Source organism: Phascolarctos cinereus, unplaced genomic scaffold, assembly GCF_003287225.1.
Source record: "Phascolarctos cinereus isolate Bilbo 61053 unplaced genomic scaffold, phaCin_HiC Scaffold_1;HRSCAF=81, whole genome shotgun sequence".
Taxonomy (NCBI): Eukaryota; Metazoa; Chordata; class Mammalia; order Diprotodontia; family Phascolarctidae; genus Phascolarctos; species Phascolarctos cinereus.
In genome coordinates this window covers 36,332,485-36,353,277 of record NW_027555514.1, presented here as the reverse complement: position 1 = coordinate 36,353,277, position 20,793 = coordinate 36,332,485, and the positions used below count along the sequence as shown (strand labels likewise).

General features: G+C 37.4%; 1 protein-coding gene across 1 annotated transcript in view; it reads right to left on the bottom strand.

The window, feature by feature from the left end:
- The window catches only part of TBC1D5 (TBC1 domain family member 5), a 613,691-nt gene that overhangs the window by 211,333 nt on the left and 381,565 nt on the right, over positions 1–20,793 (bottom strand). Inside the window, 4 exon segments of the mRNA XM_078151425.1 lie at positions 6,579–6,648; positions 6,735–6,785; positions 9,635–9,723; positions 19,805–19,907. Coding sequence (XP_078007551.1) covers positions 6,579–6,648; positions 6,735–6,785; positions 9,635–9,723; positions 19,805–19,907 — 313 coding nt within the window.

The following is a 20,793-nucleotide window of genomic DNA, read 5'->3' as shown; positions in this document are numbered from 1 at the left end:
ACTAAAGTATTGCAAAAAAAAAATGCACAGGCAAAGGAGAAAGAATCCAACAACAGAGTGCTATTATGGGAATAAAGAAGATCAGGACTCATCTTCAGAAGAGATCCAGAATCTTAAGAAAATGACTCCTTGAAAATCAGAGTTGGGCAAGGGGAAGCAAGTGAAGTTATAAAAGATGAAGAAATTTAAAAAAAAATAAAGAATGAAAAAATAGACAATGTGAAACATCTCATAGGAAAACCAACTGATCTGGAGAACAGATAAAGAAGAGAAAACATAAGAACAACTGGACTACCTGAAAGCTGGGGTCAATAAAAGAAGATACAATAATACAAGAAATAATTAAATAAAATTGTCCTCAACAAGAGGGGAAAATAGAAATAGAAAAAAACCCACTGATCATCACCTAAAAGAGATCCTAGGAGGAAAACTCAAAAGTATATTATAGTCAAATTCCAAATCCCCCTGCTCAAAGACAGAATATTACGAGCAACAAGAAAAAAATAATTTACATATGGTTGGTACCACAAGTAGAATCACACAAGACCTAGCAGTGGCGACACTAAAAGATCACAGGGCTTGGAATACTAGATATCGAAGAGCAAAAGAACTGGGCTTCTGGCCAAAAATATCCAAAGTTAAGGATAATTCTGAGGGGAAAAAAAAAGGACATTTAGTGAACTGTCAGACTTTCAGGACTTTGTTTAAAAAAAACACAAAAAACAGAAACCCTTGAACTCAATAGAAGATTTGACCTATAAGAGCCAAGGGAAATATAAGGTACCTACCAATGACCAATGACAAGGCCCTCAATGAGGATAGAATGTTTACCTTTATGCATGCAAAATGTAAAACCCATGTCTAAGACTGTTATTAGTAATTAGGTAGCTTATAAGAAAGATCGGGGTAGACATGAGTATGATATGACTTCAAATAGTAAAACCATTCAAGAACAGCTAAAAGAGTAATTATCTTATACAAATGAGGTATAAGAAGAAGAATCAATATAGAATTAGATGGCGGAAGAGGGCTATTGGTTCTAGAAACCTTTCATCAGGAATGGGTTCAAGAGGGAAGAATACATATACATCTAAGAGTATAAAAGTCTTCTAAAGGGGGCAGTAGGTGGCGCAGTGGATAGAGCACCGGCCCTGGATTCAGGAGGACCTGAGTTCAAATCCAACCTCAGACACATGACACTTACTAGCTGTCCGACCCTGGGCAAGTCACTTAACCCCATTGCCTAAAAAAAAAAACGAAACAAACCAAAAAGTCATCTAAATTAAGAAAGAAATAAAACTCTAAGGGGATAAGGAGGAGGGAGAGGATAAACAAGGGATCTTTAGAGGGGAGGGTGAAGGAATAGGTCAAAAAGAGTGCACAAAAGGGTGTTTAGATTTAGGGGAACGGGAGGATAGAGGAAGGATTGCTGGGGGAGGTGGTAGGGTAAGTAATAGGAGGGCAAGGTAGCAGGTAGAAGTACAGTAGAGGAGTTAGGAGAAAGGAAATAAGACATACAGATAAACAAAAAACAAAGATTAGGAGTAAAATCTCTTAGGGAAAGTATATGTTTAAATATGTATGTATGTATATATGTATGTGTATGTATGTACACGTGTATGTATGTACACGTGCATGTATATATCCATATCTACATATAAATATATCCATGCTTAATTGTAGCCTCAGGGTGGCGGCTTGGGGGGAGGAGAGGAAGGGGGAAAAAAGAACAAAGTAAAAAATGTACTGTGTAATGCAGAGAACAAAAGAAAACCTACAAGAAAACAAAGAAAAGATGGACAGCTTTCAACATAATGTGCAATATTCAATATATAGGCTTTCTTGAAATGAAAAGTTATTGCTATACATCCTGAATCCTCTCCTATATTCTGCTGTGCACGTGACATTTTTTTCTTTTCTTATTTTGCATTTTATATGTTTCTTTTTCTTTTCTTATTATGTATTTAAGTTTTAGCACTTGTCTTAAATAGAAAAAAATTTTTTAAATGGTCCTCCACTTACGTCTACCTGAATTAACATTTGATAATTTATATCCATCTTAAAATAGCATTTAGTATTTTAGAGCCTAGTGTTTATCCTACGACATTAGAAAGAAACAGGAGCCACTAAACCATACATAAGGATCCCCTTAGGATGCATATTATTGACTTTGTTTTATTGTATTTTTATTTCATAAAATATTTTCCTATTTATATTTTAATCATGTTCAGGGTCACATCCAAGAATGTTGTGGGCCCTCTGTTTGATACCTCTGCTCTAAGAAGTCAAACTCTCTTCAAGAAAGCAATTTAAAAGCAAATTGAAAAAAAGTGGTCACATGATGATTTTACATATTTTGATCTTATAGTTTAGATGCAAGACAGAAGTATATATGTAGGTCTGTGCCAGGCAGCCTGAAGCATTATTTCCCCCTAGATATGATTTTTATCAATTACACCAAAAAACAGAAGACAATCATTTTTAGAAGACTTGGATAAATTCTCTCTCTCTGTAGGAAATATGATCTTTAATTTGGAATTCTTGGGCAGGAATCTATCCTGAACGAACCTGTTAAAAATGTTTAGTTTAATGAAATCAGATCAATTTCTAGTATGAGTAGTATGAGTTGTCATTAAATCAATAGCATGTGTAGTCTATTATTCTGATCCTTGATAGGAGCTCTTGTGTGGTCTATTAAAGACTGCAGGCATAAACTGCACATTAAAAATATTTTCCCTTTGCTCAGGATACTTAAGACAAAAATCTCTTAAATTTAAGAAAGTAGAAAGTAATGCTGATGATCACTTACATGCTAAACAGCTTAGCTTATCTTCCATTGAAATCATAATGGAAGATAAATGTGATGCAGAATATTCCCTTACCTCCAGGATTTCTTTTCATAACAAAGAATGTTATTTGCATCTGTCAATTATAAATATCTTCAGACATTGAAAGGGGGAGATCTTTAACTATAAAAAGAACCATGAAACTTACTATTTGCAAACAGTATAAATGTATTTAATGAAATGTTTAAAGGTAAGAATCCCAAGAAACAGATTTTCAAACTTAAGAATAATTATCATAATAAGAACACGATGTCATTTGTGTGAGTGGTTTGTTTTCTTTAGAAGATAAACCTCTAGGCCTAAATTTATCTTACTCCATTGTCAGATACCTATCACTGGAAAGAAAGCTCCCAGAGGGTAGAGCACGTAACTGCATCTAGAAGACTGCCACGCCCTTAGAAGCTGCTACTCAATAAATACTCACAGGCCCTGAAATGTGAAATGTGTATCTACATTGTCTCTGTCATACAGAAACAGAATAATTGAATGGGAAAAGCCCAACTATGTTTATCTGTACGAACTTTGAAAGAGAAAGGAGTAGATTCATTAAATGGGAAACCAATAAGCATTTTACCACATATTCCTTTTTGTAGGAAACGTACATGGTGACTTTTCTAAGGAATTAATATGACTGTTTAGGAATTGCACTTGATTGCTTCCAATAAAGGGACTGCTTTCACTGTGTTAGTCACTTAAAATAATTTGACAACACAGTGTATACAATGAGAATAGGCCTGGCATGGAAGCTAGAGAGGGTCAGCCTTATAGAGTTAGGAAGATCTGGCACGAATCCTGCCTCTAACATCACGTATCAGCTATGTGACCACAAGCAAATTATTTCATCTATCAGAAAATCAGGCAATTCTCCAGTATTCTAAGTCAGTAAGGGGTTGCTGAAACTGGTAGAATTGGTAGGAGTTTTTATGCCAGAAGGTCTTTAAAATAAGAAATTATGGGTCTAGATTTTTTAAAAAAAAAAACATGTACATTACCATACTAAATATGCACAGACATTTAAGGCATGCATGGCCAAATTTGATTTTGCGCCTTTAGTAGTAGTGATATCATTGACATTTTGCTTTTTAAAGCTAAAACTTAAGCCTTTAAGAAAAAAAAAGAAAAGAAATAGGTATATCTATTTTCCTAGAAATAAGTTTGTTGTGAGTCATTCACATTACATAGACATCATATACCTTCTAGGTCCATTTGCCCAACATGAATATCACTATCAAGTTATGCTAGGCATCATTAAAAAAATAAGAGCGTTTTCCACTTTATGTAACACTCAAATATTAAAACACGAATTCCCTTGAGAAGGATCAATTTTATATTAGAAGTGACCACTTAAAGTGCTGATCACCAGAAGACTAATGTGTTAAAATTCACTCAGCTGAGCTTTTCCCAAGCTACCTGCATCAGTTTTAAACTGCCTGCCAAGAAGATAACACAGGTACCACAACCTGGACTTAAAGTGACCTGCTGAGAGTACCCCCAACTGAAGACTCCACAGGACTAGATGATGTCTAAGGTTCCTTCTGGTGCTATCAAGGATCCCAACGTTTATGACACCCTAACATCTAAATGTTTTTGTGAGGTCATCGATTCAGGATGAAATGGACCACAGCCAGTTCACACCTGGCCATCCTGTGTGATGCTTGTCTGCATCCTCCCCACGAGGGTCACAGGCGGTCCATCTGACGTGCCTGAGACCCGACACAGAGAAGGCACCAACACTGAGGCTGCCCATGTCACTGACCGTCTCTCCTTATCTTACCATCCCTGCATGACACCTTTTACTCTTGTTCTTCCTCTGTGTTTCCCAGCTGTCTCATAACACAGTTTGTTCACACTCACCATGGCTCCCTGGCATCAAGCAAGGTTGGCAAAACGCTGCTATTGAAAAGCTGGGACTTTTGTTCCATGGGAAGTTTAGGGTCAGTAAAGCTTTGCAGCTTTCCCCAAGAAATCCAGGTTACTCTCATCTTCCAGGTCAACTCTGGGCTCAACTCACGCCCAACTGGATGACCGGTTTCCCATCCACGTACTTTTAGATAAGCCTCTGTAGCAGAGGCTCTTAATCTTGGGTCTTGGCCCCCTTTCCGCTGAAACCTATGGACTCCTCCTCAGAATACTGTTTTTAAATGACACAAAGTATTACAAAGGACACAAAATTAAACTGATATACAGATGTATAAATAAAAGAAAAAGCAAAACGTCCAAGTTCGTGGACACCAGCCACCCGAGCTGAGGATCCATTTTATGGTGCCCTCACTGGTCTCTGCTTAAAGTCTCTGTCCATTCCAGGCCATCCTCCACCCTGTCGTTCACGTGATTTTCCTTAATCACAAGCCTGACCTTGTCACTCCTTTGCTCTATCAATGCCAATAGCTTCCAACTTGCCTCAGGATAACATATGAACTCTTTCTTTGACTCACAGAACCCTTCTTCTTGCTGCTTCTCCCACATGACCTCTCATCTCTAGTCTCCAGCACTTTGCCCTGGCTATTTCCTATGCCTGGAATGCTCTTCCTCCCCACCTCCACCACTGCTAATGCTCTACGCCCTTCAAGGTTCAGCGAAATTCAGCAGCACCTCTAGAGAGGAATCCTTTCCTGATCCTCTCAACTGGGAGCACCCTCCCTCTCTCCACTGTCTTATATGTATCATAGAGAGTAGAGAGTCCTTGTCTACTTGGAGATGATCTACATGATGTTGCCTGAGAGGGAATGTTGGTTCCTTTGAAGGCAGGAACTGGTTTTTTTTTTCTACCCTTACTACTTTGCATAACGTCTGTCATACAGTAGATACTTAATAAATATTGATTGACTGATATGATCCAATGACCTGACCCAACATTTTCAACTGCTTAAGATGGCTAAGACAGACTAACACATAATATCAAACTAGAATGCAAATCAAAATATAAATTGAAATAAGCAGCAGTATACCATTTGCTCTAACTGCTAATAATCAACTAGTGTAGTACTAATTAATTGACCCGACGCTTTTCAGAGTTGGTTATATGTGCTAAATTACAAAATAAATAGTAAGGGATATTGATGATACATGTATCAGACTATGACTATTAGTGATGGCATAACATTCTAGTTCAGCAAAATTACCGTATTAACTCAGAGGAGAATGATGCAAATAAATGTGTTCCAATTCATAAATTAAGTAGACAAATCTGTGTAAGCATGTATTAAGTGCCTACAATCTCACAGGTACTGTGCCAGATGCCAAAGGGAACCAAAGTAAACTGGAATAGAGATGTATAAAGAAAGAAAAAGAAATAATTACAAGTTCACGGACACCAACTACCTAAGCTGACGATCTATGTTGTGGCCTCCTAACTGGCCTCCCCGCTCAAAGTCTCTCCCCATTCCACCAGGAGTAAGCTTAAGGAGAATAAGGATTCGCCAAAATGCAATGAAACATAGATAATTACCATACATTCTATTTTTTCCCCATGGAAATCTGTAACACAAGTAATTATTCTCTATGCCACTCAAATCTTTATACTGTACACGGACATCCACTATGTTTGTTTGGTCACTGTCTTTTCTAAACATCACATGGATATTGATGATTCAGGTATTTCTTTTGCTGTATTAATTTTGGGAGAACATCAAGCTTGCTTATTAACCCCCCGTGCACTTTAGGTCACCCCTCAAAGTTTATAACGGGAATCAAGGGGAAAGGAATAGAGGAAAGATTTTTTAAGGAATTCACCTTTTGACCATCATGCTCAAAAGTCGAAAACCAGGGTTCAGCAGTTTCCATAAGGTGTGAAAACATTGCACTAAAAATGGAAGGGGAAAATGGTTATCAATTGCCGTAGTAGAAAAGTTATTGAAAAGAATTTGTCAAAACAGTTTTTATACTTACTAGGCATCATGTTCCAGATACTCAGGGTTCAAAAGAGCTTTCATTTCCTCACTTAAAAACAAACCAAAACAAAACACAAATGAACAATGAAAGTTTGTATCTGGGGTCAGTATTCTGCATTTACCACTATAAAGAAAACCATATTCCTCCATATAGTTCAAATGAGAAAAATTAGCTCTCTTAAATGAAAAGAGAAATTCTATTGAATAAATAAAGTCTTTCCTTTCTATTCAGAACAAACAAATTAGTTGCCTCGTTGGCACTACAATGAAGTAGCTATCTTATTATTCCAAATAACAAATTACTGAATGTCACAATAGATACCTTGACTATGCTTGATCTAGAATAATTGATTACTCTACAATCTATCACTGTTTGTCCAAAAGGGAAAAAAATGGTTCCTGGTCAAATTTGCAATATCAAAACATTAATTTATTTTGTTTTAATAGCTTCTATTTTTATTGTATTTTAACAGCAATTAATCAGTGACAGCTCTTCTTATCAATCTAGTCTACAGTATTACTTTACTTTTTTGATGGATAACGCCTATTGATAAAATAGCATTTTTTCCCTCTGGCAATGCACTATCCTTTATTTTTAAGTGAAATAAATTCTATGCATAATATTTTACGTAATTTTTTAAACAACAACATACAAAAACAATTTATGTAAACATACTACTCCAATAATTACAATGGATATAGCAGAAGAAAATTTATGTAGAAACTAAAGTTAAAATTGTTGAGCTTCAAAAAACACAGGAAGATTAAAAATATTAACATATTTGACTGGAAGATAAACAAAAATATTAGTGTTACTTAGTGGGTTAAAAGAAAACTGGAATGCTATGTAAAACATAGACAAGACACTTATAACGTAGTGGGAGCAGAGGAAGGTCAAAGCATAGGAACAGTTATGACATAAAGGAGAATGAGAGAAGTAAAAAGGAGAAAGTCAAATAAAATGCCTTAAGAATGTTAAGTGAAGGAAGAGAAATCAGCCCTGGAGAGGGAAAGGGACAAGGGGAATCAGGAGGGGTTTACTCCAGTTTGGCCAAGAAAGAAGAAGAAGAGGGGGAAGAATGAGAACAGGGGATTCAGATTCATCAAGTTGGACTAGAAGTTGGAACATGAAAGGGAGCAGCAGGAGGAGACTGGTTTGAGCCAAGAATAAAGACTGACTTTAAAGTGCAAACTTCTAGTAAATTAACAAATGGGGGAAAAACTGGTGAAATCCTGTATCGACATCTTTATTAGTCAGATATGGATTATAAGATTACTCACAATCATTCGTCTCTCCCCTTCCTTCACCCTTGCCCTCTTTGCCCAGAGCTGGAAGTTAGCCAGGTATCTTGCCTTTCGGCTGTTTTCAGTCGTATCTGACTCTTTGTGACCCTATTTGGGGTTTTCTTGGAACAGAGACTGAAGTGGTTTGTGATTTTCTCTCCAGCTCATTTTACAGATGAGGAAACTGAGGCACACAGGATTAAGTGACTTGCCCAAGGTCACACAGCTATTAAGTGTCTGAGGTCAGATTTGAACTCAAGAAGATGAGTCTTCCTGGCTCCAGGCCTGGTGCTCTATGCACCCCGGCAGCACCTCGCTGACCTGTCCTGTGGCCCGGGAAGCCCCATACTTTGTTTCTATCACTGAGATGCTGGGATTCTTGGCTGAGCCTTCTCTCCATGTAGTTGGTCTATCTCAGCATATACAAATTAACTTTACCACTGGCATAATGTTTTTGTTTTACCAGGTGACAAAGTCATTCAATACTCTCCCCAAACAAATTAAATGATCTTTGAATTGTTCACTGTTTGGGGTTATCTTTGTCACAGTTCCTTTCCATCAGAGATGGGAACATTTCATTTCATCTTGATGACAGCTCATTTCCTTTAGCAAGTGAGGTAGGAAAGATCTGGAAATGAAAGACTGGGTCTTGGGGTCGAGGTCCTAGCTGAACTTAGAGCTCTTTGTGTGAACACACTTACAGAGATTTTCACCCTTATCTTAACAGAGCAGATTTCTTCTGATTAGCTCACCAAAGTGCTCATCGTCCCTTGGAGTCAAATTGGCCTGTTCGCTTCTACTTTCCTCTGTGCCCCTGTTCTTGACATTCCTAATGTGTCCCCTGAATGTCCGCTCAGTAACAACAACCACCTGTCATGTTCCAGTCTAGAAACTCACAAGTTCTTATTTCATCCATGCATTATCGACAGAATGTAACATACCTCTGCACACAGTTAGAGGATTCTCTACACCTACAGTTCCAAATTTATTATAATAATGATGGAAAACAAGGGCATTCTCAAAGTTCTAGACTAAACTTTAAGGAAAACAAACGTCTCCAACTCATGCTGAAATGTGGATTCTACTGACCAAAAATGTGAAAGGATTCATTATGAAATAAGTCAATTTTCACAGAATAGTCTGCATATCAGATTGGCTTCCTTGAAATTTTAGTAAGCTAACCTAGGATTAAAACTACTTACTATAACAAAGGGGGGAGCAAGGTGGAGCAGTGGATAGAGTGCTGGGCCTCTAGTCAGGAAGACTTGAGTTTGAATTCAGCCTCTAACACTTACTAGTTGTGTGACCCTGGGTCACCTAACTCTATTTGCCTCAATTTCCTCATCTGCAGTATGAGCTGGAGAAGCAAATGCAAACCACTCCAGTATCTTTTCCAAGAAAACCCCAAATGGGGCCATGAAGAGTCAGACAGGGCTTAAATGACTGAACATCATTAACTCTGACCTCACTGGTTCTTTTTATTTACACTTTTAGAAGGTACTCAATTACCATTCCCTTCATTATAGAGGACTTGAAGGGGAATTATAATGGGAGTAAAAGTACAGCTGGACAATGAACGGTGGCTAATGAAGATCACTAAAAGCAAAGACTTGCCTCGGCCGCGCTGCTTCACTGGCATGTAGGAAGGCTTGGTGGTCACAATGTAGGATAAAGACTATCGGTGCTAACAGCTCATGCATACCCTGAGACACAAGAAGAAAATGAGAAAAAAGATGTTACATCCATTAGATTACAGCACACTACATAGATGTATTTCTATAATCTGCAATAGCCAGTAACATTACCATATACTATAAAAGAAAAAAAAATCAAATAGCTTCAAAAAAAGTTGTCTCCTTTTAAAAAATTGTCAGTTCTAACTGAACCCACAGCATTTATTCTTCTTCAAGATACAGTGAGTGGTTTTCTTTTAAATGACACAGCAGACAATAAATTGGCATGGTAGACAACCTTGCACCTGTCAGTTGCTACAAGAACTATGCTCATAAATATGAATTTCATTTATGCAAATTACAATCATGAGCTTCAGCAGAGAGATCTGGAATAAGAAGAGTAACGGAGAAAAGTAGACCGGAGGAAATTACACCCAATGTTTTCATTGTATAATGGCTCAGAATTAGGATGTCAGTAGCTTTTGAGAAGAGCTGAAGTCAGCTACTTAGAATATTGGGCAATGAAAGGTCCCTACCTTCTGAGGGTATGACAAAGAAACAAAGGATTTTAAAATACAGTTTTCATTATGTTTATCTTGTGAGATATTTCTTGAAAATTTTTTTCCTGACAATTCAAGGGTTTTAAATTAAATTTCATTTAGTAATTTTAAAAAAACAGAATTCACTACTAAAATTGTGACATGCTAATCCTAAGGATTAAGTGAATATAACTAAGCAACAATATTTAATGTTAAATTACTAAGATGTCCTATTACCGTTCAGTTCATTTGGGGGAGAGCATAAATAAATACACTGTTGCATGTGAATTTTCTAGATAACTTTATCACTACCCCCACATGACAAAATTTTTCCGTTTTGAATATTTTTGATGGGCATCTTGGCTCTCTTCTAAAACAAAGGTCAACAAACATAATTTTCTTTTACCTCATGGCTCAGGATCTTTGTCATGAACATCAATCAATAAACTTCTTGGATAGAGAGACAGTGACCTCAGGGACCACTTTAGAGATACAAGTAGAGTTCCTACATTAAGTGCTCCTTGAGTTCTTGGGTCTACTTTTCAATGCAGCTTTCCCATGTCTGTATTCTCCAGAATGCCCACACTGGCCTACCAGTCATTCATTGAAGTAGGCATCCCATGTCTTGCCTTTGGGTTTTCACATGTGGTTCCACATTTCTGGAAACAATTCCTTCCTCATCTTCACTCCTTAGAATCCCAAACTTCCTGCAAAGATCAGCTCAGGTGCCACCCCATACATAAAGCCCTTCCTGATTGCCCCATTTGGAGGTGCTCTATCTACATGAAATATGCCACCCATCCAATGGATCCGGCAGGAGGAGGCAGCCAGGTAGCCTTTCTCCAACCTTCCTTCCAGTGTACCCTTCCCCATTCCTGCTCCTGGTTAGACACTGACACTCCACCCTCTACATTCACAGTCCTCTGTGAGAAGAAGAGAAGAGTCATTCTGTCACACCATATCCTGCCAGGTCACCAGCCTCCCGTGGGAGAAGGGAGAACAACTGTGCGTCAGCCTCTTGCCTTCCATCACCATATCTCCTGCCTGGGCGCTGGCCAGAGTCACTGGACTGACGCTGAATCAGTTCAGAGTATGAGCTGAGGTGTAAGAAAGTGCAAGAAGCCTAGGAAGGTAGGAGGGGGACAAACTGCTTACTTCTCTGCCAGAATGATGCTTCTCAGCCTCTTTGCTGGCTCTTTCCATGTTATGCCCACTAACTGTAGGGTACCTCCAAAGTTCTATTTTAGGTCCCCTTTTCTTTTTTTTCTCTGCACACTTAATGATCTCATCGGTTCCCACAGACACAATTGTCATCTCTAAGTAAATCTTTCCAAGATCTACATATCCAGCCCTAATCTCTCTTCTATGCTCTAATCCCGTGTTTCCACTGGACTGTAAGACATTTCAGCCTGGACAGCCTGCAGACGTCTCAAACTCAACTTATCCAAAACAACAGTCATTGTCTTGCATTTTTTCCCGAACTTACTCCTTCCCCCCAAACAATAATCACTTCCATATACTAAGTAGGACAGAATATAACAACTGCATATGAAACTGTTAATCTCTATTATGGACTACTTGCTTTTTAAAATATGTATAATAAATTTCATGTAAAAAAGGGATATTGCAATGTCTGGGCATGATGAAGGCTTGTATTAGTATGGCGGCTGTGGGAATAGAGAATGCGTGCATTTCTTAGTCGCCTCTAACGTGTGGGAAGTAACTATGAAAGTCAAACTCATGTATCAACCTTTTTTAAAAGGTGCTATGGACAAATTTCCATAACTGCTTGTCCATAATATAGTTCATATATAATTTGTTATGCTTTGTCTTGTCATTTGATGTAGATTAGAAAACTTAATTTTACAGAATGGTCAGGTATTGTAAACTAGTTAACTAACATTAATAATTCAGTTTACTTCATCATAATTAAAACAGTCTCTCTTAATTTCTGGAACTGCAAGTGAAAGAAAAGGTAATGATTTGATCACACAATATAAATATTTGTTTTTCACATGTTAGAGGCAGACATCTAACTTACTTTGAAAACAGCAGTAAAATAAATATCAACTACTTAGCAACCCTAACTTATCCAATATAAAGGCTATTATATTCTTCATTTTTCACTTTGGATATAGGTTCTTGAATTTTTAATGGTGAATTTTAGAAGTGTTGAATTCATCAAACAGCACAGCTTTCTAAGTTTCCCATCAGTTTTTAATAAAAGGCCCTTTCTCAGTTCAAAGTATCATAAATTTAGAGGTGGAAGGAACCTTAGATACCTCCAAGGCCTCAGGTTATAGGTGAGAAAACTTAGGCTGAGAAAGGTGACTTGCATAGGGTGCCCACAACTAGTATTTGAGTCAAGATGTGAACTCAGGTCCGCAGTCAGGTTTTCCTGCCTCTAAGAATAGCACTCTATTAACTGCACTACCTTGTTCATATTGTTTGCTTTGTCAAATACCAGAGGACCTTTTTTATTTGCTTTTCTGTACTGATTATATTTCCTTCTGACCTATTTTTCATTTTTTTTTAAATTTAATAAAACATAGTTCTACAATGACTGCTTTGCAATATAATTTGAGATCTGGTAACACCAAGTCCCCTTTACTCCCCTATGTATGTTCCTTCAAAGACAGTATTGTTTTGATTTTTGTCTTCATAACCCCAGTGTCCAGTACAGTGTCTTGAATACAGAAGGTGCTTAATAAATGTTTGTTAAAGTGAACTGATTTGTTGTTATAGTTAGCACTCTTACTAGTATATCAAATAACAGTTGAGAGAGTGGCAATTTTTGTTTACCTATGATTTTCCAGGATTTCTCTTCTGCTTATAATGTTGGCTCTTGATTTTTAGATAAATGCTTTGGATCACATAAATAGCTTGCAAACTTGCATATGACTACACAGTTTGTGTAGGTGATCATCCCAATGCTTTTTAGTTTCTTTTTTTTTTTTTTAAACATAAGTACTATATTATCAAAGGTCTTTTCTGAACCTACGGATATAATCATATGATTTTATTATGCTGTTATTGTATGCTTAATTATGCTAATTTTCCTAATGTTGAATCATTTTTGCAACTTTGATATAAAAATTTGGTCATAATGATTCTTCTTGGATATATTTGTAATATTTTATTTAGTATTTTGACTTTGATATTGACTAATGTTAATGGTTTATAATTTTTAAAAAAAACAACTACTTTATGCTTCAGTGGTTTAGGTGCTAGGACCATATCTGCCTCACTGAAGAAGTTAGGTAGATTATATTTTTTTAATAATAAATTTATTTTTAATTTTCAACATTCACTTCCATAAGATTTTGAATTCCAAATTTTCTCCCCATCTCTCCCCTCCCCCAACCCCAAGACAGCATATAAATTGATACCAGCTCAACATACACATTCATATTAAACCTATTTTCACATTAGTCATGTTGTAAAGAAGAATGGGAGAAACTGCGAGAAAGAAGAAATAAAAAAAAGAGAGAGTAAATAATATGCTTTGATATGCATGTAGACTCCATAGTTCTTTTTCTGGATATGGACAGCATTTTCCATCATAAGTCTTTTGGAGTCGTCTTAGATCTTTGCATTGCTGGGAAGAGCTAAGTCTATTAAAGTCAGTCCTCATACAACGTGGCTGTTACTGTGTGCAATGTTCTCCTGATTCTGCTTGCTTCACTCAGCATCAGTTCATGTAAGTCTTTCCAGGTTTTTCTGCAGTCCACTTGCTCATCATTTCTTATAGCATAATAGTATTCCATTACATTCACATACTACAACTTGTTCAGCCATTCCCCAACTGATGTGTATTCCCTCAATGTCCAATTCTTTGCCACCACACAAAGAGCTGCTATAAATATTTTTATACATATGGGTCCTTTTCCCATTTGTATGATCTTTTTGGGATACAGACTTAGAAGTAGCATTAGTGGGTCAATGGGTATACACAGTTTTATAGCCCTTTGGTCATAGTTCCAAACTGCTCTTCAGAATGGCTGGATCAGTTCACAACTCCACCAACAATGCATTAGTGTTCCAATTTTCCCAGCATCTTCTCCAGCATTTATCATTTTCCTGTTTTGTCACGTTAGCCAACCTGATAGGTGTGATGTGGTACCTCAGAGTTGTTTTGATTTGCATTTCTCTAATCAATAGTGATTTAGAGCATTTTTTCATATGACTATAGACGGCTTTAATTTCTTTATCTGAACACTGCCTGTTCATATCCTTTGACTGTTCATCAATTGGGGAAAGTTAGGTAGATTGTTAAGGACAATCCATGTAAGCTCAGGACTTATTTCTTCCTTAAACATGGAATAAAATCACCATGTAAAACCACCCGGATTTTTTTTTTAAATGGCTAATGCGGTTTCTTCAGTCTTTCTTTACTTCATTCCCTGGCCATCTCAAAGGCCTCTCAGACACAAAACAAAGTCCTAGAGGACTTACTTAACTCTTTCGTGATAGGAGCTTCAGACCAGGGTCTCCCCTTGAATGCTGATTACAGGCTACTTCAGTTGCCCACATCGTCTAGGACTAGGTTCTAGTTATGTTTCACAGCTGCTTCACTGGATGCACCGCCACCAGCTGAATGCTTTCCTTTTCTTTCTTTCTCCCTTGCCCCTCCTTTCACTCTAAAACCATAATCAAATCAACTCTGTCACTGCTTCTAGGTAGGATTATTATCATCATTTTACAGATGGGGAAACTTAGGTTAGTAGAGGTTATGTAGCCTGGCTAGGCTCACATAGCCAGCAAGTATCTGAGGCTGGATTTGAACTCCAGTCTTCCCGACTCCAGGCCCAGCGCTCTACACACTGTACAACATTCCATGAAACAGCTTCCTACACACTCTTTAGCCCAGGCCTTCCGCAGGGTTGGTTGTTCGTCAAGCGGCCCCAGATGAAGGTTTGGCACCTTGTCATTTCTACGGCGGTCTGGCAGAGCACGAGAGTCCCCTTCTGGCACTTTGTGGGCCAATCACAGGTAACAACACTGACCCAATCCTTACAGACATATCCTTGTTGAACAGTACTGCAAGGGACGCAAGTGAGCCCAACCCTGGTGGATCTGTGCCAGGTGGTTCACTCTCCACCAATGACTGTGCTCAGCTTGCTGGAATCGGAGACTGTAGCACATGTCTGAGAACAGCTCTTGCCCCTACGCTAGCTACGCTTGCTCATCTCCAGGCTGGGAACCCTCCACAATCATGGCTGCTTCTCTCTTGAGCTCTGGAACGGTATTTAAGAAAGGACATGATCACGGGGAAATGGAGAAAGTGCTGCAGAACAGGAAGGCATTCCCCTGCAGTCTTGTTTAAACTGCTAATTTAATTAGCAAGCATTTTGGTTTCCCTCCCCTCACTCCGGCCCCTCAGGGATGATGCAAAGGAAAACATTAGCAGGACGCACACCCAAGTGATCCTCAATTCTGCGTCAGCGGGCTCTGATGTGACTGAGTTTAGCCTAACAAGTCTTAAGCTGGGCTACAGCGAGTGCAGCACCACTCGGGGCCACCTCTTTTCTGTTTCATTGCACACCCGTCACTGTTGGTCCCTTTCAGAGTATGGAGGGGATGTCCCTTTGAAGAACTTGGGAAATGGGCTTGCACTGTAAATCCCCAGGTTTACAGAGCAGGAAGGACTGAAGAGGTACCAGTCACAGGCAGCCTGCTCCAAAGTCCTAAACCAAGGACAAACTGTTATAGATCAACTAATCCACCAATAGCACAGGAAGTTACATTTTAAACTAAGAAATCCAAATCCATCTCCACCAGAATACACACCATGACAGTAGGTCACCTGGCCAGATGTTGGATATACAACCTTGGCCCGTGACCACACACAGACACATGCATGTACTTTATATGTTGCCTATGGGCTAGGTTCAAATGCTCCAGTTCGAGGATCCTATAATGACTGCTCTTCTCACTCTCTCATGATGCTCCTTTAAAAGCAGAGTCTAGGGGCAGTTAGGTGGCGCAGTGGATGGAGCACTGGCCCTGAAGTCAGGAGGACCTGAGTTCAAATCCAGCCTCAGACCAAACACTTGACACTTACTAACTGTGTGACCCTGGTCAAGTCACTTAACCCCAATTGCCTTTAAAAAAAAAAAGCAGAGTCTATTTCTGCTCACGTACATTTACTATTGCTTTAGAACTGGCTGTTATTGTTGATAAATAAAAATAAAGAAATAAAATTTTTAAAAAAATTTAAAAAAAAAAGAACTGGCTGTTGTGTGTGTGTGACTGGCAGGCAAGCTTGGCACTTAGGAAGATAAGGGAGATTTTAAAACCTGAGGGAGGGTACCACCTCAGAATCACTAAATCCATGATGCCAGTTCCCTCTGGCAACACTCCTCCCTCTGAACCCTACCCATCATAGGAAGGAGTCTCTTTCTCACTCCTTTTTATGGATTAGCCTTACTCTTCCTAAGATACTGTTTCTAGGTACTACTTGCAGGCCTTGTCCAATGCCTTATCCTTTATCTTTTAATGAAGTTTGTAATAAATTTTACATGGAAAAATTTTAATTGTTTTACAACTAGCACTGACATTTCTACACCATATCTCAAAGAATATTTGTAAAATATTAAAGTATGAAAGTAGCTCAGCTGAAATTCATAATAGGACCTTTTTTCATTTGGATTTTTCAGCCCTCTTTTCGTAACAATATTAAAAGTAATGTATCATCATAAAGTATAGAAAATATATGGCCATTTTAGTAGTTTGAAATTTTTCCACATGTTTAAAACAAAGGATTGCTAAGTTGTAGTTCGATCAGTATGCTGATTATTATTTTATAATCAAAGAAATATACCCACTTCACAAAGTTGTTGTGAAACAAATGGTTAACGTATGTAAAATTAATGTGCACACCTTAAATTGTTATATTAAGTCAGTTAATATAGTAGAGAAAGTTTATTATTATAATTGTTATAGATTAATATGTTGAATGGGATGATGGCAAGCTCAGCAGTTTAATCAACTCAACAAAGCAGTAGAAAGAGTTCTAGATTTAGGGTAATCAGACATGGGTTCACTTAATAGCCAGGTGACTTTAGGCAAGTCACTCGACCCCTGTGGGTCTGTTTCCTCATTTGTAAAATTTGGGATTTAGAAAAGCTGATCTCTAAGGTGTCTCAGGGATCAAAATCAATGATTTCTGTGATTACTTAATCTAATACATCAATTAACAGCCAAACACTATTAAGTGCATACTGTGCTAGCACTGTAACTCAGAGCAGACAGGCTAAAGCTCCTGCCCAGATAGTAATTTAAAACTCACAAAATAGCCATAATTTTTGCTTATATTCAGAAGATTAGGAGGCAATAACATAAAAAAAATGCCTTAATATTAAATAGGTTTATAATGACTAAATCCCAAAGCAATAGATGGTGAGTGGATAAGAGAGGTGCAAAGATCTAGGATGGGCCTTTGGGGAAAAGTGACTCAAGAATGAAGGGAGATCTGCATCGAGGAGTTAGCCTTTGAGTTGGGTTTTAAAGGTCTGGGAGGAATTCCACTGAAAAATCCAGCTGCAGTAACACTAAATCAAACTCTAAAGGAATGTAGATGGTTTCTTGATGATGGAAGGCAAGAATACTTTTTACTTGTCCATCAGAAGTGTCCCTAGCCAGAACTCCCAAGTTTTGTCTCTCATTTAAGCTCTCAAGGTTTTTTTCAGAGTGGCCCCATACTATAAAAAACTTGAGTGTCTAAGAAATGGACAAGGTAAAAGCTAGCAAAATGTGGTGAGCAGTTACAAATGGAGATTCCAGTAGAATCCCCTGAAGGGTATGGTAGAAGAGATGCTCAAAGTGACTAAGTTTCTTATTTTGTAAAAGTGACAAAGCATACTTAATGGTGTATTGCTTTATTCCTTGGCCCTAAAATATGTATTTTGCTCTCCTCTAAACTGTCAACATTTCTGCAGTCTCATTGCTTTATCTCAGTTGAACTATTCTTCAGTAAGCACTGCAGAACCAAATTTGTACCAGTGGAAAATAAAGGTAAAGAAGTTTCCATCGTTAACAGCCTGTAGGCTCACAAGATTGAACCTGTTCTTTTATCTGCCTATGTTCATTTAGCTCACCACGCAGTCTTTATTAAAGCTGAGGCATCAGGCAGTCAAAGTTCATTAATACCATTTATATAATCTCTGCAGTTTCAATTAACTCAGCAAGACATTCTACTACATGATAACAGTCTCATTAATTCAATAAAATCCCATAACTATTAACAATATGGTCTATGTTAAACGGGGTGTCACCTAGTACAAAATAATAGCTTTAACAGCTTGTGATGAAACTCAAGGTTTTTTCTTAAATTTGATCTGGCTAAATATTCAGTCCTTCTGCAGCAAGGTATTATTTCTCAGTAAAGAATCTACAGGATTTTAAACATGTGCAGGGGGTAATTAAGCCTTTTAAGTCATACCCAGGAGTCAGATAATATTACTTTCTTGTTCAATAAATGATAGACTTTGTCTAAATTATCTAGAATGGGATCCTCCATTTCCCTATCTACTCTTCAACACAAGTGCTCTGAGTCACATTTATTGAAAATGGTGGGGCAGGGCAACATTACGTTTCTGGTTCTCTGACAGCACAACAATATTCTATTGGTACAGAATTGCCTTAATACAATTTTTGCTCTTCTTCACAAACATAAAAAAGGAGGAAAAAGTACGTTGAATAATGATTCTCTGGTTTGATTATATACCAAATTTTCAAATTGATTCCATTCCTATTCAGTTCTTTTGTTTCTATAATAGATTTTTTTTTAATGTTTAGTCAAAATTTGATTTAAAAAAATGTTCTTTTGATATTTGACCCAGGATAAAGATAGAATTTATCTTTTACACTGTAAAATCTGATTGCTAAAAAAAAAAAAAGACAAACTCACGCTTATCCCTTTCCAGGCAATGTTTTCAGAACATAATCAACCTAGGCAATTATGTTGTCTGTACTTAAAAAGAAAGTCATGATAAACTTACATATTTCTTGAAACACTGTGAGCAAATAAAGGAAATTTCCTCTTTTGAAAAAGGTAATGCATTAATTTTCTGAGCGTTAATGACTGTGTTGGGTCAGATAACAGGATCATGATGAAACTATGCATTTTCAATTGCTATAAGCAACTTTTTCAAACTCTGATTTCTGCTAAGTTTTAGAGACTAATGGGGCACTTCATAACCTTTTACATTATTTCACATATTTATAAATGCTGTACTTGGATACAATATTTATACATACAACCATGGAAAGTTTTATTACTAGATTGGCTTCAAAAAGGCTGTTTATAAACAAACTCCCAAAAGTTGAAAGAAAAGCTTGAGCAGCCTTATAGAAGACAATTTGGTGGAATGTCTTATAATGAGGAGGAAGCATATGTGCGTCAATGAGCTTACTTTTCTTCACATGCAGCTGACAAGCATCTCTCTGATTGCCTGAGCATTATGATACAACTCTGGATACAATAAAGCCTACATTATTGCACTATCATTTGTCAAGCTGTATAGAAAATTTTGAGTCAATGGATGCCACCTGTACGATATTTTCATTACCTGTTTATAAAGCAACTGCTCGTTTTCTCTCGCATAACAGAAAAGAACATCTGTAAGAATTTTTCTCACATTTTCTTGTTGGAAATACTGCATTTCAGGAAACCTGAAAAAAGAAAACAGAGTCCTGAGGCAGGCAGCCCAGCTTAAAGAGACTTCTGCAAACTCTCACTTCTGACAAGCACTAGGGCTTTTTGAGCTTTCTATTCAAGGCATTATCTGCATCCCAATTTTTCCCTCTGGCAAGATTAATGTTTTAATAAAACAGGAATGAAAAAAGGAGGGAAAAAAATACTTGTACCTCACAGTTAAATATCCTTTAACCTAAAAAAAAATCAAATTATTTTGTACACATAAAAGTAGAAACATATAACCCCCCCAACAATAATGGCAGGCCATATGTACTTCACATGTATGATCTGATTTGATGTGTACAACATCTCCAACTATGGCTGAGCAGATGGGAATCCTATACATGTCTAAATGAACAATTCTCATGGACAACTTATCCAACTTGATACAAATCTTAAAGAACTTTAATGATTATCTATGGTGATGGCTTCAGCTCTCTTAATAAAATGTAGTACTCTTCACTAAGAGTGTACTGGGGGCTCTAGGTGGAATAAAAACAAAGGAAAAGACAAAGTGCCCCTGCTCTTTTGAGACCATAAATTCTGAGAAAGATAAATCATACATACATATAAATATGTACATGAAACAACTGAAGATAATTTCAAACCAATATAACCATATACATAAATTAATATACTACCAATTAGGTATAAAAAAATTGAGGCTGGGTATAGCAATGCTGTGAGAAAAGTCAGATGCAGAGTTACTGCAAGATTTCCTACAGGTGAGTTTTAAACTAGGATTTTAAGACTGCATGGGAACATAGGGAAAGGACATGCCAATAAATGGGACTGTCACATTAGAAAGCACAGACACTAATAAATGATTCGTGTATTTAGAGATTATTATTCTTTATCAGA